At 43.6% G+C, this 25,640-nt stretch overlaps 3 protein-coding genes across 6 annotated transcripts in view; 2 read left to right on the top strand and 1 right to left on the bottom strand.

Annotated features, from left to right (window-relative positions):
- The first annotated feature begins 2,713 nt into the window (after positions 1-2,713).
- Positions 2,714-11,812, top strand: LOC146191279 (uncharacterized). The gene is made up of 3 exons (XM_084601788.1): positions 2,714-2,889; positions 3,499-3,609; positions 8,173-11,812. Exons 2-3 carry the CDS (start codon positions 3,499-3,501, stop codon positions 11,590-11,592), a joined length of 3,531 nt encoding a protein of 1,176 aa, XP_084457914.1. The 5' UTR covers positions 2,714-2,889; the 3' UTR covers positions 11,593-11,812.
- A 73-nt stretch (positions 11,813-11,885) lies between these two features.
- Positions 11,886-13,759, bottom strand: Dolk (Dolichol kinase). The gene has a single exon (XM_084601792.1). It carries the CDS (start codon positions 13,479-13,481, stop codon positions 11,961-11,963), a length of 1,521 nt encoding a protein of 506 aa, XP_084457918.1. The 5' UTR covers positions 13,482-13,759; the 3' UTR covers positions 11,886-11,960.
- Positions 13,760-13,850: 91 nt separating this feature from the next.
- LOC146191281 (sialin-like) overlaps positions 13,851-25,640 on the top strand; it is a 33,542-nt gene continuing 21,752 nt past the window's right edge. For 2 of the 4 annotated variants that reach the window (XR_014706632.1, XM_084601789.1), the window contains exons 1-5: positions 13,938-14,545; positions 15,050-15,178; positions 17,245-17,469; positions 21,461-21,708; positions 24,716-24,899. Coding sequence is in view for 3 of the 4 variants with exons in the window: in XM_084601789.1 (XP_084457915.1) it covers positions 15,154-15,178; positions 17,245-17,469; positions 21,461-21,708; positions 24,716-24,899 (682 nt within the window). In the remaining variant the exon portion in view is untranslated. Of the gene's footprint in view, positions 14,546-15,049; positions 15,179-17,244; positions 17,470-21,460; positions 21,709-24,715; positions 24,900-25,640 lie in introns of all 4 variants that reach the window. The other 2 variants (XM_084601790.1, XM_084601791.1) reach the window with 2 other exon arrangements.

Below are 25,640 nucleotides of genomic sequence, written 5' to 3' on the forward strand. Positions count from 1 at the left end.
TATGCCTATCGTTGCTCCTCTGCCTTCCAATGCAGCTGTATCTGAAGTGCATTCTTCGAAACCAGTCAGTTAAGCCAGCTCCTTTATTCATGAGATTTAGGAGATTAAGTATTAATAGTTGCACCTGTGTCGTTTTGCAGGATAGTGTTGTCATAGAACTTAATTGTTGCACATGCTCAACCACACAGTGAACCCCAACCAAACACGGCTAGCTCTCATCTTCTGGGACAAATGGAACACCACTGATTCAAATTAAAAGACAGAATCCTAGAAAGGCTTTTTAATTGCCACCATTGCGATGTGACCACTATTTGTCCATTTGGGGTTATTGTAGAGCCATGGTAAAACTATTGCTCGAAACCATCTACTTAAATCTAGGAAAAAGTCTTGTTCGCAATTCTAACGAACCAAAAACTATACATCGATAACAAGTTCAACACTACTGCATTTAAGCACGTATAGTTTTGGCAGAACGGCAGAATAAGGTGCCACTTTTGTTTCCACTTTCACTTCATGATCGGTAACGTGTACAGTAAAGTCTACTTTATCTCCCTGGTGTAACACACTAGGCAGTGCTTTTGGCCACCAAGAAATATTTTACAGTAACATATGATAATGCATTGTAGATACAACAAACAACTGTGGTATCCGTCTACTCATTTACAATGAACTCCGCCCTTCCAGAAAGAATGTGGCGATTAAAAAAAAAAAGCAATAAAAAATTGAGCAGAGACGCCTAGGTGTACGAAGGAGAAAGCTGGGTCGCGCAATACGCTGCTGCGACAGCCGCTTCCCATGCTTCCTCCTATGGCATGTGCCACCACGTGACCAGCAGAATGATGCCCTTTTCTCTCCTTTTCCTCCTCTGACGTTGCCCGTTGCGCTAGATTACGTGGTGTGTTGAGATGATTGAGATGCATATGTTGTCAGCTCGAACCAGGCCTGTCGCAGACTGGCCTGAATGAATTACTTGAGATGGATGAATTATATAAGAGTGATTAATATGGTATGACGTACACCAGCCAGAATGCTGCAAGAAGAACGGTTTTAGATCACCATTTTGGTACGAAAGAAGGGAAATGTCTAGTGCCACCTAGAGGTGATGCCATCCGCCAGCGCCATCTTCATGGGCCAATCACAGTTAGTTGACAATAGTTACATATATGTTGTAGATTTTATATGTGGAGGCCTTTATAAAACACCAAGAGTAAAGAGCCCACACCACCAAAATATAATGGGCACAGTCAAATTAGAAATATGCAAGATTTGCTTCAAGAGGATAAAGTTTCATTTGGCACTCCCGAAGGTAGAAAGTCGTGCAAGTGTATAGGACAAAATACAAGAGAGAAGAGGTACAAACAGCCGATGGAGCAGGTCTGGAGGACTTCCCTAATCTCATCTGGATTAGCGGAAGGTCCGGAATTTAAATAAGGAAAAGGGATGTTATGGAAAGAGGAAATCGTGGGATTTGGTTGGGCCTCTGAGGTAAGTACTCGCCCGAATGTGCGGCTCTCGGCCTCCAAGCTTATTTCTATCACCACATGTGTTTGACCGGTCTCCGATCTCCGAGACAGGGCCCTATAATGTCAGACCACGTGGCTTGAGGGGACAGGCAATTTCAAAAGTACTTTTGAGATTCCCTGTACCCCAAGCCATATTCCATCACCCCGACCCCAAGGTAGTATAGATAGAGGCGGATAAATAGATAAGTGAGCGACAGCAGGCAAATGTGGCTTAAAAGTTGCGTGCGCTTTGCTGTATGTGCCAAGGAACGACAGAAGACATAGTGGAACACGTGTGTGATATTAGTCACATGCGTGAGGATCGAGATTGTCTTAAGGCACAGCTGAGCGAATGTCGCATATGATCATGTTGGTGCGAACGCCATGTATGTAGATCGTATGAATTGTGGCTCGTCTGGCAAAAACTCAAACTATGAGCACGTGCTGATAATCACTGCCAGAAATCTGTTTAGAGAGGGCTACTTACAACCAGTACGCGCATGAACGCTTCTACCGCGATTTGTTCTATCACGTCTCTTAAGCAAGTTTTGGCAGCAAAGCCAAAAGCTCGCGGCAAGGCGATGGTGATCAAGGAAAATCCATGTGGGCGAACGCCACTTTTGTTGGACCTAGTATTTTTCTTATATGTGGGTGATTCACTTACATGCGATCTCAAAGTTCTTTGTGAGCGAGTTTGCTTCAGTTTCTTTGAAATGAATAAGCTAGCATCTAGAGAAATCGGTGAGTTTCAGGAGGAACATTATCTCTGATTGAATTGAGCTTTGCGTTCCATCTCGATCGTTTCTTATGCCGATTAGCACGCAGTTATCCATCGTGTAGATGTGCTTGGTTGATGCGTAAGGGCGGACGTGTCCAAAATCCAAAGCATGCTGAGAAGAATTTTTTACTGCAGCTTGGAGCAGTTTTCTCAATCGAAACAAGAAGTTGACATAGCACTGCAGGCTACATTCACGCTCGCAAACGCGCAAACTCTGAGCCGTTTGAATCGGGCGCCACTTCTTTCGATTCAGGTATTGAGATTTGCTTTCGCGCAACGTCACCGGTTATAAGGTAATAAGTGAGAAAGTGTGAGCTTTTCGAATTGGTTAAGTTAAATTATGTGAACCTTAATGAAATTTATAGCCGAAGGACTCTCTCCGCGTCTCTCTCAGTGCCTCGCGGAATTCCGGTAGGCAGCTTGGCAACTTTGGCCAAAAACGCCGCGGCGACGTTTAGTTTACGATGTTATAAGGCGAGTGCAGACACCGGCACGCCGGTTTTCTGTGTAATAAGCATCAGGTTTACGAAATGTTCACAGACACTAGCCTAAACGATAGCTGGGATTAAATGAGACCACCCAAAAGGAACTTCTCGAGAAGCAGTTACGGTAAGCGAGCCCATTACGCAATAAGAACGCACGTGCGTCTCTGAACAAAGTTTGTTGTGCTGCATTTTAAAACGCGCGGATTGTGTGTGCAGTGGCATCATCCTTCTGATTTATCTCTGTGTGATCTGCAAGCATTTGCTGCTATTCCATCGTGTTCGATTAACCTCACTCATGGATGCTTCATTCAAGGCAGGAGAAACAAGCGCCCACTTGAAACGCTATGCCCGAAGCCGAGTTTCTGCTGCACTTTGGCGTCCTTTCACACGAAATAGTGTCTGACGTTGAACGCCTGTCTTATGCGGCTAGGTTTGTTGCGCTGTTGTTTCTGATCATTATTTATTAGATGTACCTGAGTGCATGCTGTGGCATCGTTCTTTCGTTTTAGGTCTCTGTGATGTGTAGTACCATCAGTTTTTATTTCATAGTGCTCGATTTACCTCTCACCGATACGATACCTCACTGAAGACAGGAGAAACGCTGAGCCCACAGCCGCGTTCCTGCTACAGTTGGCGTTCTTGCACGAAAGAGAGTCTTCCATCGCGAGATAGTTTACATCTTTCTTGTGCAGTGCGGTTTGTTGAGCAGTTGCTTCTGGTCTTTATTTCTCAGATGTCGTTCCTGAGATGGTGCGAGCTTTGCCTGGCCGAAGGAATAAAGAGTTCAGTATGCCAATACCGAGTGACTTCGACCGAGGTGATCGAGATGTGCCAGAGACTAGAAGTAAGTGCACAAATCAAGGGCGATGCAAGCAGGCCCATTTTTACCGTGATCCACAGCTTTCTGGCTGTGGAGAAGTGTGCCTGGGCCTTTGTCACTTTCCACCTCGAGCTCGCCAGTTCTGAACTTAGCTGCAAACTCCCAGCCTACAGCTTTAAAGGGCTGTAAAGCACCTTATTAAGAAGTTGTTAGAGTTCAAGATGATGGTTTCAGACAGGGTGCCATTGGAGACGACCTGTCAGGTTTAGATGGAAGTTAGTATAGTGAGGTGGACACAGCTGGCTTCCTGGAAGAACTGTAAAGCATTGAATGGGACATATATTAGGTTATCAAATTGAGGGGCTGATGAGGAATTTATTACGGTGTGCAAAATGTCTTGTTCTCTGGGGACCTTTCTGGTAGGATAGAACACAGACTAGGATGCTTTATTCATTAACAGAGAAATGTTTAAAGAGTCTTCAGTGTTAACAAGAGGACATCAGTTATAGTACTGATTAGTTAAGGAACAATTTGGTGATAATACAGGCCTCTGCATCAGCTACCAGTCATAATGATGACATTATAGAGAATCAGATGAAAATTTTGTTTTGCATTGAAAAACGTGCACAATGGCATAAATATTAAAGAGGAGCAAAAAGGAAATTGTTAATAATTTATTCTTCACTCTGCATACACACCATGTGATGATGCAATTAGTACAAAGTTGTTGGGCCAATGAATGCCTAGGTTTTTTTAATTCATCATCATCAGCGTAACTTCACATAGCCTTCGAATTAAGCCTGAATCTTATCTAGCAACTTGATTGGCACATGGTGGTATGCTTGCACTCTCATGGAGCCTACTCTCAATTGGTTGCCAGTGGCAGCCTATCAGGATCCAGACATTCATAGCATTCTCCTCTGCATCAGAGGTCTGACTGCTGCATTGATCAGCTGTTTCATAGCCGCTAGAGCACTGCACGGGCCTGATTTTCCGCCTCGGGCCCAGCTCTGGCTCATGCTGGCTGACATAAAGCAGGCCCGAACAGGGCCTGGGCTACCAAGACTCGGCCCGGCCTAGGCCCGACAGTCAGTATGCGCGGACTCCTTAAAAATGTACAGTTAAGGCGAAAAAAGAAACGCTTAACTTTTTTTATTCCATCATAATTGGCCTAGTCCCGATTGACATGCAACATACATAAAAGAGACCACATCCTGAATTACGCGTAAATTCTAAGCACATAGAAGAAAAAAAAAAAGGTTTCCAAAAGACTGTATGACATATTCCTTTCTTATCGAAAAAGCATGAGACTATTGGCTAACAGGTTGCTAGATGCGGATGTAGTGGCTATCGCACGAGGAACTGCCCACCTGCCTTCTGCATGCATCTTCTATGTGTGCTAGCCACTGTGTCTGAAGCGAAACTTTAGTAAACTTACCAGTAATATTGCGTGTGCTAAGAGGCGTAATTCTGTCTGTTATCTGAATTGCTGAATTCGCACTTGTAGGCGTGGTGCTCACACATTTTTTTTCTTTGCTCATCACTGCATTTCATGCATAACTTTTTTAGTTCAGTAAATATATGTGTACTTTTGATGTAACCAGCTTACTCCTACCTTAGTCTTGAATAGAACTGATAGTATTGCTAAAATAAATAAATAATACTGCTTAAGCAATACATAATAACAAATCAAGATTGGAGAAAACCTGAATAAATATTTTTCTGATTTGAGGAGGGGACTGCTAAACTACTGGCAGAAGCAAATGCTTGGTTAAGAAATCTTTGGCATGTCATTTTATTTAAAGCTATTGTGGTCATGCACGTTTAAGGGCTATGGATTACAGGCGTTTTAAGTGCGGCTCCTTATTAGCAATTAGCTCTTGGGCAAGCTATTTTTTTAATTGCACACAAAGAGATAGCCCTTTATACCTAGTGGCATGGGCAGAGGCATATTATTTTCCATTACTTTTGGGTAGCCTCACAATAATATATGTCCTCGGCAACTATGCCACAGGAACATGCATGAGCAAGGGCAGGAAAAGAAAAATATCTACATATTCTTGTGAAGAATTCATGGCCGCACCTACACCTCTGTGGAGACGAAAAGCAAAATGCCTGCTTTTTGTGCATATATATTTGTTTGAATGCCCGAAGAGATTCCTAGTGCAGTACGCTCTTATTCAATGACGTTTCTCATAGCATACAGATGTTCCTTTTTCATGGAGGAGGGTCAAAGGGAAACAGAATATCTTTGAACAGACGGCTGCTTGCTGAGCAGTCAGTTAAAGGTCTTCTTGCAGCAGCTCTTATGAGGCTTCAAGTGCCCAGTCGTTAGTGGTATACAGAACCGAGAAGATGGAAAAGCACCTTCTGCTAAGCCAGCAAATCTGCGTCACTGTTTTGGTCTTCCGCCGGCGTCCATCGCTGCTGCTGCCACGGCTAACTCGAGCCACAGTGACTCGAGCGCTACTTGTGCGAAAGTTCTAGAATGAATGCGAAAAGCGGCGACAAAGGAATGGCGTACAAAAACTAAGGCAAAGCCTACCCTGTACCTGTACAGGGCCAGCAAGGAGGTTGTATGCCGGGAACAACTATATGATGACTCCCTGGGCAGTAGCCTGCTGGTGGAATCCCGCTGCGGACTCGAGTGTGGTGAACGCGCTTCAGGAGCGATCTCGACACAACTAGTGCCATCTGTGAAGCGTCGGCAGAAACAATCAGCCACATGATTTTTGATTGTCCAGCGATTCTGCCGACCTCCGAGATCCGAACGTTGGCACCTGCCTTGGGATCCTTGGGATGTGAGAAGCCTGCGGGAGTGACCTTTGTACCTGTGACCGTAGGGCCTGGAAAGTGAATTGGCGGACTTTTTTTTTTATTATTATTGTATATTTTTGTTTTTATTTTTAGCTCCGCCGCGCAAGATGCAGTGGCGACCTGCTACGAAGGGCAAAGCTACCATAACCACCATCATGGCAAGCAGATGCTCCACCGCTCTTGTTCACAATACCGCATTTACCCGAGTTCACAGTCCCTATCTTTACAAGCACTTCAAGAACACACGCGGAATTTAAACACCTTTTATTTGTTTTCTGCATAGTAACTTGAAGAGCATTCGAGCGTAAAATCTAAAGTGCTTGCTCAACCAATCAGCGAAGCAGCGCCCAAGCAAGAAGGAAACGTCATATCCGTTGACAAACTTTGCCGTCGTGTGTCGCTCTTATCGGTGCCAAAACACTGATTATTTAAGCGGATTAAAATATTAGGCGCTACGATTTCGCCGTTATGATTGGGTTTTGGGACATCGGGAAAGTGTAAAGAATCTAGAGGCCGGCTAGGATTTAGTGGTCTGGAGAACGTCATGGCGCCTCTTTAGGCGGGGATGGTACATGAGATGTAGGTGGGGTTGATTCATTGTTTCTCAGTAAGTGCAGAGACAAAAATCTTGAAATTTGGCTGTATGTTTTATGAATGAGCTGACGTCAAGCACCTTGAGATTTATTAAAAACTATTCAGCATATTTTAAGTAAAAGGTTATTAAAAATTGTGAAGAAACGTATGGAGAAGGCTACATCATAAAAAAAAACTGTTGCCACCAGAACAACCAAAATTCACCATAACATTCTTTATTATATGTAGTATAACCGCTTCTTTCATATTAAAAAAAAATTTTGAACCTTGACATTTAATTTATTGCAGCTTCTTCAGTGATATGAATATATATATTAAAAAAAGGCGCATCCTGATTTCTCTAGTTCAGTAAATGCAGCAGGCATACAGTTAAATATCCTGAAAGTTTCATTTTATCACTTGTGACACTTGACGAGAAAATGTTCCTAATAGGCACCAAAACAGCTTATTCAGAAATTCCTTTTTCTTTTTTGCCGAGGCTCAGAAGTATCCTTTGGCTACGCGAGCATTGTCCACCCAGTTTAGAGCTACAGTGCCGACAGTCTCTGGGACTCCCTTCTTTGTCTTATTTTCATCATTGTAGTAGCCAGCAACATTGTCCATGTCATCGGCTTACAGAAATAGATAGAATAAGCCCGAAATTTCAAAGCAGGTGCATAGTGGATATATGTGTACTGTGATATACAGCACTGTGAATGTGTCTTGGAACTCTCTCTCTAAATGGGAAGCCTGGTTTGAAATGCTTCAAAGGTCATCTGCTGGAAAAATTAAGAACTAGGCAAAAGAAGAAACTGACATGTGAATATCAGAATAAAAACTATAACAGTTTTACATGCAAATTGTTTAAAGAAAACAAACTATACTGTGAGCCACGCATCCTTTATAAAAGGGCTTCTGTTGCTCATTTCAGCCCGTAATTTGTAATTTGAGACATGTTGAGATTTTGTGGTATTTTGTAATGACAAAATTGAAAAATCAAATTTTTTGCCTATTTTACCTACCATCCCCCCCTTAAGAAGGCCTTTAGGTGTAGTACTGAACAAAAAAAATAGTATTTGTGCTCGTGTTTTGCAGGCCTGTTTGAGCATTTTGATTGAATATTGTGTTCTGTCTCCCAAACTGACAATTTTGCAAGTGGAATATTGATGTACCTGTCTTTTTTTCCTTTCTTTACAGTGCTGCGACTTGATTCCACAAATCGCCAAGCTGCAGTTGAGTCGGAAGGCTTCATCTAACCGTAGTGAGCAAGCAGCCACAGCGAAAGAGTGCCAGGCCTCTCAACCATCAACATCATTTGTGCCTGAAGCTCCCAGTTCTCATCAGCCTTGCAAGGCAACTGATGCCTGTGCAGTTGAAGGTGCCCTTTCATCATCCACCAAAGAAGCTCCCATCTATGCTAGTGACAGCACGTCTGCTGAGTCCTTGAAAGCCATCTCTGCACAAGCAACAGTTCAAGGTAAAAAAAGGAAGAAGAAGGCAAGCCATGCAGTTACGGATTCAGTCGCCAGACAGCCCCTTGTCCATGTCTGCGACAGCACATCTTCAGAAGCTGAACATGTCATGTCTGGGCAAGTGGTGGTACAAGGCGGAAGCAGGAAAGAATCGGGTGATGCAGTTGAAGTTGTCCCTTCGTCGTTTGCTAAAGAGTCTCCTGTCTACGTGTCTGACAGTTCATCTTCAGAGTTCCGTAGTGCCATCTCTGGGCAAGAGGTGGCTCCAGGCCCCTTCATTGGTACCCTTTCATTGTCGGCTCGGGAGCACCCTGTAGCGACTTTGACCGTCACCTCTGAGCAAGACACAAGCAAGAAGGAAATAAGTGCCTCTGGCATGGTTCAGTTAGGCAACACGCAGACTGCAAAATGTGCCACTTCTTCTGTTACGGAAAGGACTTGGAGTGCTGCAGTTGCCCTGGTCGTGTCGGGAGAGACTGCAGCTGAGGGTAGCGACTTTGTGTCTGTCATGGAAGACCGTTGTGAAGAAAGTAAGCAATGCAAGGAAGGTGCAGTGCCTCCTGTTTCAGACCATAGTCGTGCTATGGTAGAGCCTACCAGCCACACTTCTTGCTTGCCTGACAGAAATGTGGGCAGCACACTGGAATGCATCACTACAGTAAACAAAGATTTGTTGTCACGTCCTCCTACTTCGCAAGAAAAAGAGGTAGGCCTAAGAAATCTTGAACGTCGTATTGCTGCTGTCGATGAGCCTGCCATTTGTGATTTGCCATGTGGAGAAGGAACCAGCCTGCGACAAAGCCCAGCAAAAGCAGGTGAAACTTCATCCGCAGGTCTCACGACAACACTGCAAACCGAGCAAGAAACCTCCAAATATTCAATGAACTCCAGTGACAGTATTCTCACAGAACCCAGCAGTGACGTGCAGTGTTTGCCAAAGGAAAGTGACCTGCCTAAAAATGTGGCAGCGGAGTGTGAATTGCAATCATTGAAACCGTGTGGACCTTCTGAAAATGATACATGCGGTATTTTTAATTCTGAGGACATTCCTTCTTGTGAGCCGAACACTGCTGAGCTGGACTTGCAAGCAAACTGTGAAGTCGAAAGTGAACCCTTGTTAGAATCATCAAAATCTTTACCAAAAAGTTTGGAAGATGGCCAGTTTAATTCTGAGGACATTCCTTCTTGCGAACCGGACACTGCTGAGCTGGACTTGCAAGCAAACTGTGAAGTCGAAAGTGAATCACCAAAATCTTTACCGAAAAGTTTGGAAGATGGCCAAACGAAAGCAAGCTTTGTCGCTGCTCCTATGGTGGATCACATTGGTGAGGAGAGTTCACCAGTCAGAGGCAAGGTCAGTTTGCAAGAAAACCCTGAAGTGAACAGCAAAACTCCGTCAGTGGACACATTCGCGACTGTGCAGCAAGAGAAACAAGGCAGTGATGATACAATTGACCATCACAGTGCTGTTGATGCTCCATATTATGCAAACAAGCTGCCTGGTTTGCCGAGAACCTCTGTAGTCAGCTTGTCAAGCCCTGCTAAGGATTCTTTCTCAGCAGCATTGTGTGTAGCAGAAAGCATGGCAAAGATGGAAAGCAGTCAGAGGAAGGCAGGTTGCCATGACTCTGCCTCCGTAGCCAATCGCACCATTGAGGCAAGCTTAACAGCCAGGGATGAGGTCAATTTACCAGAAAATGCGGGAGTGAACAGCAATACTTCATCAGCTGAGGCACCTAGGATTCTGCATTTAGAGCTGGGAGGCACTGAAATTACAGCTGGCATTCACAGTGCAGCCGGTGTTCCACGTGATACTAGTCAAGTGCTCAGTCAAGTTTCAAGTGCCTCTGAGGCCAGCTTGTTAGTCTCTGATGAAGATTCCCTCTCAGCAACATTGCACATTGCAGAAACTATGTCCACATTGGCAGCTGGTCGCCCACGCACGACCTCAACTGCTGGCAGCTTCCAGGAAATAACTCCACCTTCAGCCACAGCAGCAACGATACAGAAAACAGCAGACTTGAGGAGTATAGTCGGAATGCCAGTTCATTCAGGGAAAGGTAGAGGTACTGGCCAGGCTATTCAAGGAGATGTGGTAGCGCCATTGGCTGGCATCCTAAGTGGTTTAACTAGCCAAGCAGGGATGGTGAGCAGTGATGCTGTCCCCGGCCAGCCTGTTGTCTTGACTGCAACAAACATGGCAGGGGGTGCAATGAAAGTGCAACACATTGTGGTCACGTTGCCTGCGAGGACTACTGTTGCTGGGGGAAGTTCGCGGGTTATGCAGAATACAAACACAAGGGCAGAGGGAGTGAAGCGACCCCTTGAAATTGATGAGCTGTCTCCAGATTTCATTAGCCGGCTTAACCAAAGTACTAAGCGAGCTATGATGAGAAAACTCGCCCAAGAAGGTAATATACCTGTCAGTCAATTTTCTATTAGAACGAGAGGAGAAACTCCTGCTTCAATGTCTTCCAAAAATTCTATACCATTAAAGCAAGTTGGTTCAGCCTGCAAGGGAAAGCAGGCAGCATTACGAAGCCGACAGCCAGCCAAGCAAGTTGGTTCAGCCTGCAGAGAAAGGCAGGCAGCAACGCAAAACCGAAAGCAGGCGCTGTCAAAAATGGAACGAAAACAAGTCTCGAGCTCGCATCAGAAACACAAGCTACTGAGCAAGCACCCAGAGCACGTTGTTCCCGATGTTCTGCACCCTGTGCCAAGCCCCTTGTCTAGTGAGCTAAGCTCAACAAGCTCAAAGCCAAGCAATGATGGTTCATCAGGGCCCTCTGATAACAGAAGCAGTCCATACTTGTCTGCCAAGCTCAGGAGCACGAAAAGTTCTAATGTGCAATCTTCAAGCACCTATGTCCCTGGATCCGCGAAAGAAAAGTTTTTGGAAAAGATCCAGAGCCGTGTTCGGGCTACAAGCAGTGCAAGTAGGCTTCCTGGGTATCACTCTGCTCTAGCTAGCCGGCCGCCGTACAAAGAAGTACCTGTGATAACATCGAAACGTAATCGGACTGTCGACAGCAGCATTGGTGATGTTGACTTGGACCTTGATCATTATGTTGCTAAAATTTCAACTGCTAAGGACCTCGAGCAGTACAAAAGTGTGTTGTCGGACCTGTTTGAAAGTTGTGCATAGTGTTGTTTCGTGCAGTATTCTTTTTTTTTATTTTTAGTGACTTTCAGAATTTATATAAGCCTCAGGATTTCTAACCAATTAGTACAGACAGATAAGCCATATTTGCATGTGGTATGTTTCATTTTATTTTTGCCGGCGTTTAGCTTGAAGATTTCTGACCTCTTGGTGCAGAGTAGCCCTGTTGCACCACTTTTGTTGTGCTGTGCATTTTTTTTTTTTTTCTGAACTTGAACACCACCTTAGGAGGCCACCAAGCAAAACTTAAATAAACCTCTAGATTTGGAGCCTTGCAGTCCAAGCATTCATATTTATTTAGACTCCTCCTGGAAAAACTTAACACAGTTATGCAGTGTTACAAATCGGCATTATCAGGCATATATGGCTGTCATCATAGGATAGACATAAACTGGGAGTACCAAATTGTCCACTTGAGTTGTGAAAGCTTCAAGGTATGAGTTGAGGCAGAGCACCAAAATTAGCAGTACAGTGTTCAAATGCCACACATTTGGCACAGCAGTGCACAACACAGGTAAGTAGAAGCCGAACTGTGCAACAACTGCTGCTAGCGTCCCTTCCACAGTCTTTGATGTTCCAGGCCATTGATGCTTCCCCAGCTTGGATCCAACAACAGAAGCTGCAGTGTCTCCAATGCCGAGAGCTACTGTGCCACTGAGTAGAATTAGCTTTTTCTCTGGCTCCCCAAACTGGGCTGGAAAAAGTAGCAGTGATGCGGCACACCCGATGAAGAGGTAGACTGGTGTCAAAATGAATGCTCCAGCATCCTTGTCATCCAGAAACATGGTGCAGGTACTTTGTAAGCATGTCCCCACTGGTGGAATATCTAGGGTCCGGAACAGTTCGAGCAGAACAAATATGCCAAGGACAGCGCCGCATGCAAGGTACATTAGGTCTGGGTCTAAAATTACTCCTGGCAGAAAAACTGATACGATTGCTGCATGGAAAACTTTGCGCACGACTGTGGAGCTGTTGCTGTAGTTCTTTGAATACCAGTACACAAATATTACAGCCAACGCAGATGAGATTAACCATAAAGCCATGAGAGCGAGTCTAGTAGAGTTGCTGAAACAGTGGTACACAAGCCAACTCACAGGTTCTGTGTTGACCATAATATAGCAAAGAGGATAGACCAGCACAACCGCCGAGAGAATGAGGCCCAGGTAAAACCCAGTGGGCCTCCTCAGTGCTTGTATTTTGGTCGCTGCTGCCACAAACAATGCAAGACTGAAGAGTCCTGCTTGAAGGAAACCTGCCGACGAAGAACATTTAAGGGCGCAGTCGTTTCTAAAGAGAATGCGGCATGTCAGGCTGCATCCTGACATAACGACGAATGTTGCAATTCCCTGGCAAGCTATTAGCAGTTCCCCGAGAGTGAATGATTGGGGCGAGTAAGACGGTAACGACGTAACAAGAAAATTGAAAGTTCCCATCGCCGCCACTGATGCTGAGGCACTCCACAGAAGGGGAATGTTTGTCGCTGCTGCTAGTAATACCGTGGTCCATGCAGATGACACCACGTAGATGAGGTTACTAGTGACCTTGAAGATAACCGCGAGAGAGAGCAGAAGCGTCTGGCTGCAGACCACCTCGGCTAAGGTGTAAAGGTCGCCGTGGTCATAGCTGTTGCCACCGGTGAGCAGGCAGAAGGGCAGAAGAAGGGTCAGCCACAATCCACTGTCGGCGTGCGGCCTCTGGTTGAAGTCCGGTTGTTCCGACTGCTGCCAGCGCAAGAGTAAGAACAAGATTACCAGAACGGCCGCGACAGTTATGGATTGTGCGAGCACGCCAAGCCGAACGGCGGTCATAAGTATACCCAATGCGACGACAAAGTACTCGAAGCGCATTCGTGCTACTTGACTCGCAGCCGTCATAGCGGAGTTCCATGGACGAAATTGGAGACAGTCGAACTTTTTACAGTGAACTAATCCAAGCCGTCCAGGTGGTGCGTTAGAAAACGCGCGCACGAGACATCACAACACGTGCACGAACGACGGAATACACAGGATGTAGCAGGATGTATGTGCGTATGTTCCCATCACGCGAAGCTCAAGGAAACGGGAAAAGCCACAATTAAGCAATGATCTTGCCGACCGCAGTGAGCTCACCAAGATAGCAAAGCGAAACAGGCGGTAGTACTGTCAGTACTGTAATACTACATGCTACAGCGCACCCTACAGTCAAGGTTGCTGCTACACATGGAGGAAGAAAAAATGAAGAAAAAAGTTTTTGTATTCCTCCATGCAGCTACAGCTGGCTGCTATGCGTTACAGCGGAAGTACTGTACAATGGCTAGAGAGAGCGGAAGCGGCAGTTAGCTACTGGTCAGTGGAGATCACAGTGGTGGAGATAATGCCTTAGCAGTAAATCGTAAATCTATAACACAACCATGGTAAAGTGAGCTTTAACCATGGCCCCTGTGATGACAGTTTGATAGTTTGATGTCGCGAATCTAGGAGGCTATGACGCTATGACGCTGATTACTGGCGACGCGAGTACGGCACGTGAACGACATGTGTGCCGAGCAGTGCCGTGTGTGTGTGTCACGACCTACTGTCGTGGTGTGTGTGTGTGTTATGTCACCATGGTGGAAAACACGGAAGTTGTAAAGACACCACTTCGGCGACAGTGGCCCACCTGTTAGCCTGTGCAGTCGGGTCCAACCGTGCCGTTCTGGGGATGTGCTGTGCCGTTTTATGTGCTGGCGCGCAGTACATAGCCTTCTAGAGCAATACTACATACATGCGTTTGCAGAAGTCGCAGAAATGTTGATGTGATCTGCACTCTGCGCGGTTGGCATTGTCATTGAATTTAATTGTATAGAATTTCATCGTAAAAGCGAGAGTCACTGCGGACATTCGCTCCGTGTACCATAATCACACACCACTTTGGTTCAAGGACAGCTGAGCAAGCATCGTCAGAATGGATCGCTGGAAAAGCAAGTTCTTTTTCACAAGGGCGCCTGATTTTACACAACGAGCTGGAATTCCTTTGATTATGTGGACGGCGACAATAGTAAACTTTGAAAGCGATCGGTTACACGTGCCTGCATTAAAGATGATAAAGGGGGCTATATCTTCATTGTGACTGCTCGATATCAAACGTATAACCAATGCAGTGGTAAGAGGGAACATTGATGATAAAGGTCGAGACTAGCTATGCGGCGACGAAAAGTAAGGGGCGGTAGTTCTTAAACCATGTTCTACACCTATACCCCTGCCATGCTGAGCGCGTCAATCGTTTTTTCTCTGTTGTTTTAAGCCCGTTATACTAAGTGGCACGGACAGAGGCTCTTTATTTTTCTTTCCTTTTCTGCCTCAACATAATATATGTTGTTGACCTTGTGCGATCGCACCTGTTTTTGCGTTTTGCGGCTGAAAGCTGTGCCTAGCATCATTGTCATAGGCGCACGTTTTATACAGGATTGCTGTCTCTAATCTAGGTGATCCAGCTCCGGCGCTGCGTATGGTTTCACGGCGGCTGATTATTGCAGTGTCATATACGGACGAATAACTCGAAGCAGGGACGGCACGGCAAAGTGCAGGAATGGAGCGCACGCCATGTGCATGGCGTAAGTTGTGTTCTTTATTTTAATGAGTATTATCCAAGCTTCTTTAGTTGGTACCATGTAGGCGAATTTCCGTTCTGTGCCGTGTGTGTTGGCGTATTGGTGCAAAACTGCTATTCAAAGGACCGTAACAATCGTAATTAGACACCTTGATCCTCTTTCTCAGTTCACGAGAAGATGAAAGGAAGATTGAGATTTTCACCAGGGTTTTCAAGGCACTACTAAAAAGTTATCTTCAAAAATTGGCATCATAAAATAATATGTCGATACCTGCCGCAATCAATTGAATGTGTCGTGGAAGTTACGCCACAATAAATTCGCAGACAACAAATAACTATACCAAAGAAACTTTTAATCTGATTCGGCGCTTTTTAATTAAGGTATTTCAGAGGTAGTCAGTAAATTTATTTTTATCTGCGAGGGGAAGGTGGAGGATAAACAGGCAATCGGGCAAAATTGTAACAAGGCCATAGTAGGTGTGCATGGTTGCTGAAGGGGCCTCTAGAACTTGTCCGGAACACTGCCTTTGAGTTGATTTAGTAATGCCTCTTGAAAGGAACCATATTTTTTTTCCATATTCTTTTGCATAGTCCTCATAATCGGTGTAAATGTATGCAATGCATAGTAAATGTGTCCATGTGAGTAGTTGGCTGTATGCTGTTTTTATGATGTCCTACATCTTGCTGTTTGTAGCAACGAGTGTAATAATTTAAGCCTTGCATTTGGAGAATAAGTTGTAATAATGGAGTAATTATTTTTAGCATCCACCTAGGCACAGCCATACAGTTAGAAAGAAAAACTATGCACCAGTAACTTGCCTGAACACCTCTAGTTGTGGTGCACACCTGCTACTCCCCGTTTGTTTTTCTTAAGTCACCTTCTTAATTTGTAACTAATTTTGTTTTACGCTGATAGCTACTAAAAAATGACCACTGCTTCTCCTGTACCTTCAACCCTGCCCACCCTTAAAGATTTAGAGTGGCAGAGAAGATAAACCATCGGTTATTTCAAGTTAGAAGAGGAGTTCTCATAAGTCCAAGAGTCCAAAGGCAGTTCTTTAACGTGCACTGACATCGCACAGCACACGGGCGCCTTGCTTTTCGCCTCCATCGAAAAGCAGCCGCCGATGGAGGCGAAAAGCAAGGTGCCTGTGTGCTGTGCGATGTCAGTGCACGTTAAAGAACCTCAGGTCGTCGAAATTTCCGGAGTCTTCCACTACAGCGTCTCTCATAGCCTGAGTTGCTTTGGGATGTTAAACCCCACAAACCGCAGTTGTACCCATCTCGTTGGCTCAGTGGTTAAAACACTCAGCTGCTGAACTGGAGTACCCCAGTTCAGATCAGACCATATTGGCTGCGTTTCGATGAATGCAAAAAACAAAGGCGTCTATGTACTGTGCAATGTTAATGCACTTTAAAGTTCCCCAGGTGGTCGAAATTATTCTGCAGCTCTCCACTACCTCTTCGTCTTTTTCTTCTTTCACTGTGACATACCTTCCTTCCCTTACTGTTTGGTTCAGATGTCTGTCGGGAAGTACGACAGATACTGTGCCTTCTTTTCCCCAAAAACCAATTTGAAATTCTTCCAAGTACAGTTGTGGCCTGCCAGTTTAGACATTCCCCTCATTTGAGTTCCTGCATACCTTCTGGTTTTCGCATAAACTTCATAACTGTACAAAAAATTCTTCCTGGACAAACTGTCCTAGTCTAGGAATAAATTTTCCTTATGAAACATTCTGCAGAAAAATTTGTGCCCGGACTAGGATGAATTTTTCTGCAGCTGGAAAGTTTTGCAACAGCTGAATAGCTTTCCTTTGTAGCCATATTGCTGCATGTCAATGGATGCTAATGAGTTACTTCCTACAGTTACAGATTTGCTCCACAAGGGGGCTTCCCTTAAACATTCTTTTCTTTGTAGCCATATGGCTGTATGTCAATGGATGCTAATGAGTTACTTCCTACGGTTACAGATTTACTCCACAAGGGAGTTTCCTCTAAACATTGAAGCATCATTGAAACATCATTGAAACATTTTTCTCATTATTTTTCTTTCTTTTCCTTTACCTCTAGTGGGCTGGCTGTCAATCCCTGCAAGGCACATTTTTGTGGTCATGGGCTTTTTTGCGCTTGTCAATGTTTACACGCTCAGAGTGAATCTCAGCGTGGCCATTGTGGCTATGGTGAAGCACCCTTCTGAAGCTGCTGTTGCAAGCAATGGAACAAGTTCCATCAATTATACTCAGTGTCTGCTGGAGGACAATGCTCACTTTTTGACATCGGCCAATCCGTTTGTAGGTACTGTGTTTCTTTTCTATGTCCTTGGCCTCGTTCATGCAGTATTAGATATTCATCGCATACTTTTCGTATTTTAAGCGTGAATCGCTTGTAAGTACAGGCCTTTGCAAATCAAATTCACTGAAAGCCAGGCAAGCTTTGCGGTGTACATAGCTAAAAGTCTGCCTGACATCGGATCTCCTGAAATGAAATTAAAAGAATTTGTATGCATGGTAGTGTCAGATTAGCAGCCTTACAGGGAAAACTTGGTGTATCAAGCTTTTAAGACATGTACTTGTACTTGTATGTTGCTTCTAATAGGGGTATGGCTGTGACATTTTATGTAGTCCAGTTAAAATTTGCTTTCATAGTGCATGATGGTACTAGGAGGGTTGGAGGATCCATTGGTGTGTGGATAAGTTCAGTGAAAAAGAAGCTTAGTGGATCAGTATAGAGTGGGAAAGGGGAAATTGTGAAGAAATTGATTATAACAATTCACTGTTCTACTGCTGAATCAAGGTGAGGGTGTGTGTAGGCAGTTAAAAGAAATATGCATAAAGATGATGATTTGTGGGCATTGCGAGTCATGACAACAGTTGAATACATGTCAGAATGTGGCTGGGTTTGTCCACATGTACATTCCAGCATGATCTGCATTCCTGAGGCATTAAACGTCAGATAAAAAAGTTTTCATTAGACATAACAAGCTGTGCTGTTGATGTCAGTGAAAAATATTCGGAGGGTTGCCCCGCCGTGGTGATACAGTGGTTTGGGCGCTTGAATACTGTGCCCAAGGATGCGAGATCGAACCCCCGTCGCTGTGGCGACGGGGGTTCGACTCTTCCACTGTTTCCACTGAGTATATGTAACAAAATTTTTTTCTTTAATTGAATTGCTATATTATTAATACAGTTGTGAGATCTCTGGCATGAGCCTGCACAAGGTGCCTGTGTGCTATGTGATGTTGAACCTCAAGTGGTCAAAATTTTCGGTGCCCGCCACTACGTCTATCATAGCCTGAGCCACTTTCTCCATGAACCCAAACCAAACTTGTAGGGTGGATGGCTGAAAAGCCAGAAAATGATTTAAGGATAGGAATTTAGGAGCTGTATTTGGAACAAATGGTACTTATAATGTAGTACTTATAATAGTAAGTGCTTATAATATTCTAAAATATTGTGAGCTTTCCATGAGTCATCTTCTTTCATTTGTACATACCATTGTCATCACCCCGTGGCACTGCCTGTGGCATGCGCCTCGTGTTTTCCATCGGAATAAACGCCAGACACGGCATACCTTGCCTTGCTATCTCGGCCTGGTCTTTTCCCACAATTTTTTTTTTTTTTTTGCTTTTTGCGACTGGCATCGTTAAAATTGTTTTAACTACTCATGCTGTTGCCATCTGTCCGTATATTCACCCTTTAACCTGTAAAGAACTTTATGAACCAGCTTTATATGTCATCAAGAGCATATGGACCTTGATACCACGTCAGTTACAGGGTATATTTCTTATTTTACGAAGCAGTCGGCATTAACTGCTGCTAACACCGCTTGTGGGAATCAGTCTTCTTGTGGTCCTGCAGAATTGTTCTCGTCTGTGGGAAAGATGAATGAATAAATTGTAGCAATAACTGTATGACACTTTGTCCCTGATTTTTTCCAGCTTTTGTGACACTCCTAGTGTAGCTCTCGTAATGTTTCTGTAAGGATTTTTATTTCAGCCATTTTTTGGTGTTATTTACTCCCAACAGCAGTTGGAACTGTATATATTTTTTTTGTCAATTTCTCACAAACACTAGAAGAAGTAAGGCAGAATGCTTTAGAACCATTGCAGCTATGTCCCTGCTCACTGGAAGGTAAAATTGTTGCACAAGTGCTATCGGGGCTTAATTGGTGAATTAATTAGTAATTCAATGTCACAAAACAGAATTGAAGATCACTTTGTTTTCAGTTTTGGCTGCTATTTTAGTAGTTTGTTGTCTGTTGGTTTTTATTTTTTAGTCTAGTGTGCATTTGCTTTTGTTTTTATTGATCTTTAATACTGGTCACCGTTGGGTTGTGCCTGTGAGCATGCATTTGCTTATTGTTAGTCGTGTGGGAAACCGTTAGTGAGTGCAGCTAGCTCAAGCAACTGGTGAGCTAACATGAGTTTCCTTTTGTTTTCATTTCAAAAAGTATATTTTCACCTGCGGTCATAGTCTACAAAATTGGACTTTGCTGCCTTTATGGTTATGTTATCTTAAAGAAGCTTAAACATCAAATTTTGGTTGCATTATTCTTCTTGTTAATGACATGCAAAACATTGTTGTACATGAATCACTTTGTGCATTTTTCCTACAGTTGCTAAGTGATTTATGCTTCATTTTTTTTTTCTTGCCTTTTTTCTGTTTTGGTTTCAAGAGAGGGAAAAATTGTGATATAATCGCTGCTTCATCACTTTGACGCCATAGCCGTTGCTCGGCTCTTTAAGCCGAAACCAATGAGAAGACTATAAATGATTTGCCTTCTGGAGGCAAATAGCACTTGGTAATTCATGTATAGTAATGTCTAACATATAAATGTTGTGTATTTTATTTCAAAGAATAAAATACACAACAAAAAATAGATTTCCATACCTTAACAAATTTATCTCACTTTGCTTGCTCATTGTTGTTGTCAAGTTTCTCGACCTTTGTTATGTCATTTAATGGCCTCTTTCACAGTGCTGCGGATGTGCTATTTTGACTGGTTGAATTCGGGCTAGATTCCTTGTTTCTCTGGAATCGTCTATTTCAGCTTATTTTTGTCTTCCTGATGATTGTACAGATTGATAATATGGCATTTGCTTTTTAAAATTGAGTTACGATCATTCTTTAAATTGAAAAACTTTAGTTCATATTTTCTTTATTTTCTGAGGTATTCTGAGAAAAAATGCATTGCAAAAGATTCGCATTTCATGAAAATAAAATATTTATTTCACCTACTGAGTTAGGTTTAAGGAGATGTTAACCTACTAAATCAGGCTAGTAGTATTAACTTGCTGAATTCATTCTATTAAGGTTCACACGAAAATTTCTTGCTCTGGTAGGCAAAGACTGCACAGTACGTCTAGGAAAAAATGAGGCTTGTGCAGACCTGGATCGCGAAGAAAAGTGCATGAAATAATTTGAAATAAAGTTATAACAGTTGAAATAAAAAAATTGAGCACCACACTGTCTGCTGAAGTGGTTAATCCAAGGGAGAAAAGCTAAGGGATGCTTGTTTTGGAACTCGAGCACATCACAAGATATGCCAGTCATTTCCTTTGTTCCTTTTAATCCTTGCCACCCTGTATGGCTCTTGTTATTCAAGATGGTTGTTGTTGCTCCACTGAAAATAAAATGCCTCTGATGACCAACCTCCTTATGCAAGAGCTGATCAGAGCGTGTTAGAACTTTGTTATTGACTAAGAAATTGGGACTGGAATCTTTGCTTATATTGTGTGCCTTGTGTGTTTGTACTCAGAGTGCACAGAAGCAAAATGTTTTAGAATATAAAACAGCAATTAAAAAAAATGACATTTCACAATTTCTATAAGCCACCTACATGTTTAACAGCCACTTATTCTACAGTTGAAGCGATGCACATCTCTGCCCTTGTTTCGACCTAGTTATGCAAAAACTGCTTGGACAGCTTATTTTTCTGAGAAAGTCATCATACCATTGCTACATTTCCTACAAGTTGATCCCTGTTGTAACTCCAAGAGAAGTGCTTAGGTAGCTTCAATATGAAAGGCAATAATCAGTCTCTGGACAAGAATGAATTCTCTTGCTTTCCCTACAGTGCAATTAGAAATGTCTTTTGGGTGATATAATTCTGGATGAAAAATATGTAAAAGAAAAAAGTGTGCTTTTTTACTCATTCAGGAGCTAGTAATTGTTGACTGAATTAAGGTGATAGGTTCCTATTCATACTGGAGCCGCGGCCAGTCTTCTTCATTCACATGGATTTGAGCCGTACGTTTTCCACCATGTCCTTTCCTTTGTTCTGGCAGATCGTGAGGGCCAGGCGGCACGCTTTGACTGGGATGCCCAGGTACAGGGTCTAGTGTTGGGCTCGTTTTTCTACGGATACATAGTCACCGTGCTGCCCGGTGGGGTGCTGGCCGAGCAACTGGGACCCAAGTGGCTCATTGGCGTAGGTGTGGCCGTCACCAGCCTGCTGTCCATGCTGCTGCCCGTGGCCGCACAAGCACACCACATGGTTGTGGTTGCAATCCGTGTACTCCAGGGGCTGGCAGAGGTAGTCCGCCTCTCTCTCTTCCTGCTATCCCCCTTCAGTGTCCTTTGTGCCAGCACTACTTTGCACTTGCGTTGTACAAGGTTGTGTAGTGCGTCTCTTGGGCTGCTTGAAGTGTGTCGTGCATTAGAGAAACATTTTGCACCTGATGTGTTAAAAAAAAAATTAGTTGAGCTCTGGTTAACCCTAGTTGAATTATGAAAGCAACAGCGGAAGCTTCTTTTGCCTGCTACATTAATCCCCTATCAAGCCCTCTCAGTGTAAGGTGTTACATTATTGAGGACGCTTAAACTCATCCTTTAAGGGTATGATGCGAGAGCATAAGCTATCAGCTTACATGTAAAGTCATGCTTCAACCAAGTCGTATGGACGTGTCTGCGTGTCGTAGGGGTAACGAGAATGCAAACGGTTTTGGCAGACTGATTCTGATATCACCCTCTGACATGAAAGGAGCGACTCAAGTGGCAGCTCCTATACGTGGCATAGGGGTAACGTGAATTCAAATGTCATGGCAGGCTGATTTTTTATGAGGAAACCGTAGCTACGCCTCTTCACGGCGTAGCTGCGGCCACCCGAGGTCTAGGTTTGGCTGTTGTAGTATTGTTTTCACAATAAAAGGAGCGTTATGAAGTTTTTGGAATAGGAAGTATAATGAAACAATTTGTTGGTTTTATGCAATGCTGAAAAAAAAAAAAAAAGAAACATTCTGCACCTCCTGGCCATCTCTTCTACTGGTGGGTTGGTTACACCGCTTGGAAATATGGGTTTTGAAGGAAAAGAAGGTTTTTCTTTCTTTTTTTTTTTTTTTTTTCAAAATGACATAAAAGATTTTCCGAGTTCTTTTCGGCAGCTTGGCACTAGCCCAGCATCTTTGCTCTTCCACTCTTTCCGCTGAGTATATGTAACAAAATTTTTTTCTTTAATTGAATTGCTATATTATTAATACAGTTGTGAGATCTCTGGCATGAGCCTGCAACAACATTGTTTATATGGCATCTAATAACGTTTTTGGCATAGACCCTCTGCACTGGTGCACAGTTAGTGATGTCAAACATGGCACGAGCAGGATGCCTCTGTGTGTCTCAGCTGAAATTTAGAAACGCTTCAATGTTCCATTGCTCCGTGTGCTCTCTGCCCAAAGTTTCCTTTGAGAACCATGTTTTCTTAGAGGCTATCCTTACTTAGTGGCTGATGCCAACGACTGTAGTTGCTGATTCCTACTGTTAGCAACAAGCACTTCACTAATGTAAACTAGATAAGCACACTTTATTAGGGGCACACAGCATGCTGGATCATACATAAATCAGACACTTGCAGAAATTGTGGGCAACACTGGATGTGTGCATGCATTCTGTTGGTTTTGTATACCAGTGTTGACATAATAATGTTAAAGGCCCTGTTCTGCAAGACATACACCATTGACATTGTCAGCATTGATGTTGTGAGTGAAAACTCAAGAGCATGCCCCCTGGAAGGTGATAGTTAGAAGGTGACATGGCAGGCATTGATTTGCTGGCAGCTGATTGTGTTGTTTGATATCACGGGACCGCATGACATGACCGAGCTTGCAGGCAATTCGGGCAGCTCCTTTGAGATGAGAGGATGAGATCGGAATCGAACCCAGGATACCTGGACCTCGGTGCACGCACATTCGCATAGCATGGCATCATATCTCTGTCATGTCTTCTACATAACATGGTAGCTTAACGACTGTAGATTAACGAGTGTGTGTGAGATAAGAGAAGAGCAAATTAAAAGATTAGGGACTAAGCTAGGAGCAAGGTGCATTTACACGAACGAGAATTTCTAAGGGGAACTTGAGGCGAGTAACTGCTGAAGTTAATTTTTGCGATTCCCAGTGCAATCTCAGCCTGCAGCTCCCTGGCATTTTTGTTATCCTTTCACGTGTGAATGCATTGCCAGAAAGTATGGTATGCTAGCAGATGTTTCTAAGCCATCCGCTACATGAGCTAAGATACGAGGGAAAATATTGACTCAGTTCTTTAATCTTTAAGATTTTTTTTGCATGAGTTGCTGGCTGATGAGGGCAGTAAAAATAATTGGATCTGAATTGCTCTCATATTTAGCATTTCCTTAAAATATGTCCACTGAGGTCATATATCAATTTCTCCTCTTTGTCGAAACTTGCTTTCTGCCATCACGTAACAAAGTTCCGCTGCTTCATCATTTTTGTCTCTTCACATTGTCATCGGCCTCCACAATGAAACAATGCCATGGACTTGTCGCTACTAGAGCTGTCAGCTGAAGACATCAGGAGTTTTGTTTGCATAGTGTTAAGTGGTGCTGGGTGTTGTGTGCAGTACGGCCGCTGCAGATTTCATCAGTGTGCCAAGTTCATAAGCTCCATGTTGTCACATTAGGAGGAATATAGCTGCCGTTTAGTGCTCTTAACACAGTATGGAACCATGCAACGCATAATGCCTCTGTGGGCACATTACTGCTTGGAGAGAGCGAAATTTTTGCTTTAATTAGGTGGAGTTTGAGTTAAGCAATTTTAATGTGCTTGATGTTAACAGGACAAAGATGGCAGTTTGATTAAACCAGTTTTGAATTAAGCGTGTTGGAAATAGCTGAGAGTCAACTGCAGGCTTATAGATGAGCAAAGTTGGCAAAATAAACCTCAGTTAATTAACACATTGACATCTAGGAATGAAATGAGGAAAAGATTCCTGCAATCCATGTAAACAACAGTTTGTGCGTCAGTGCACATCAGTGCATCAGCGCATTCTACCGAGACAGAGAAAGGCTTTCGGAAGAACTCTGCTTCTGCAGCATATACTGAAAAAGTGTGTGATCAATGCAATGCATTGGCATTGTTAAGCTGTGGAAGCCATATTTCCCTTTTAAGGCTGGCAGCATGTGACAAATGGTTTTCGATACTCTGAAAATTTTTCCAACGGGTGTACCCTGCAGATAGTTCTGGTGTGATCTCAGGTGACACAAACGGTTGACTGGCAGCTGTAGCAAGTAACACTTGCATGCCCTGCAGGGAGTGGTGTTCCCTGCGATGCACTGCATGATTGCCATGTGGACACCCATCACCTCGAGGAGCCGAGTAATCTCCGTTGTTCAGTCAGGTGCAGACGTGGGCGCTGTGGTTGCCATGATGGCATCTGGCGTCTTGGCTGAATCGACTTTTCTTGGTGGCTGGCCTTCCATCTTTTATGTCTTCGGTGAGTGTGGGCATGTACAATGTAGCATTTCCACCGCTCACAGATTGTAGAGGCTACTAAAGATTTCTGGCTGTTGTCAGCTCGTGACAACATTATAGTTGTTCGCAGTTTCTGTAAAGCATTGTATTAGCTGTCTTTTGGTGAAAGTTTGTAGTCTCTTTCTTTCTGTGTGGGCACATGTATGTGCATGTGTATGTGCATGCATATGTGGTGTATGGGCGTATGTGTTTGTGTGTGTGTTTGTACATGTGCGGGCATCCTCCACCCTCTGGTAAAAATGTGTCTTCAAGGGCAGCCAAAGGCTTTTAAAGGAAGATGTTTATTGCGTAAATTCTATGCACCGCTACACGGAGGTCTATCTGCATCTTGCATAACAAAACAAAATTGTAAAGCTTTGTGTCGGTGGTTTTAGGCATGAAAGGACCGGTATTATAAAGCTTTACGGCAGTGTTATTTGTCGCAACACTACTACTATTGTCTGGCGTAAACTGGTGGTTATTTTCCTTATTGTTTCACAGAGAGATTCACACTTTTGCTTGTGAGACATTATTGTAATTTAGAAGAGAAGAAATCTTCATTTTTATTAATTGATGAACCACTGTAAGAGTCATTGTCATTGAGTAACATCTTGTAATGTACAGATTTTCACTTTAAAATAAAGGTAATGACCTCACACACAACAAACATTTTTTTTTCTGTGGTACCGTTTGTTAAGATGTGTGTTATACTGATCCTACTTTG

This window comes from Amblyomma maculatum, chromosome 4 (assembly GCF_055883805.1).
Source record: "Amblyomma maculatum isolate TAMU_Amacu chromosome 4, ASM5588380v1, whole genome shotgun sequence".
Taxonomy (NCBI): domain Eukaryota; kingdom Metazoa; phylum Arthropoda; class Arachnida; order Ixodida; family Ixodidae; genus Amblyomma; species Amblyomma maculatum.

What these genes read in the sequence shown, in the direction of transcription:
- Dolk (XM_084601792.1), bottom strand. Translation starts at nt 13,481, where the DNA reads ATGACGGCTGCGAGTCAAGTAGCACGAATGCGCTTCGAGTACTTTGTC.
- LOC146191279 (XM_084601788.1), top strand. Translation starts at nt 3,499, where the DNA reads ATGTCGTTCCTGAGATGGTGCGAGCTTTGCCTGGCCGAAGGAATAAAG. An exon ending in AGATGTGCCAGAGACTAGAA is followed by an intron (nt 3,610 to 8,172) that starts GTAAGTGCACAA and finishes CTTTCTTTACAG; the next exon opens with TGCTGCGACTTGATTCCACA.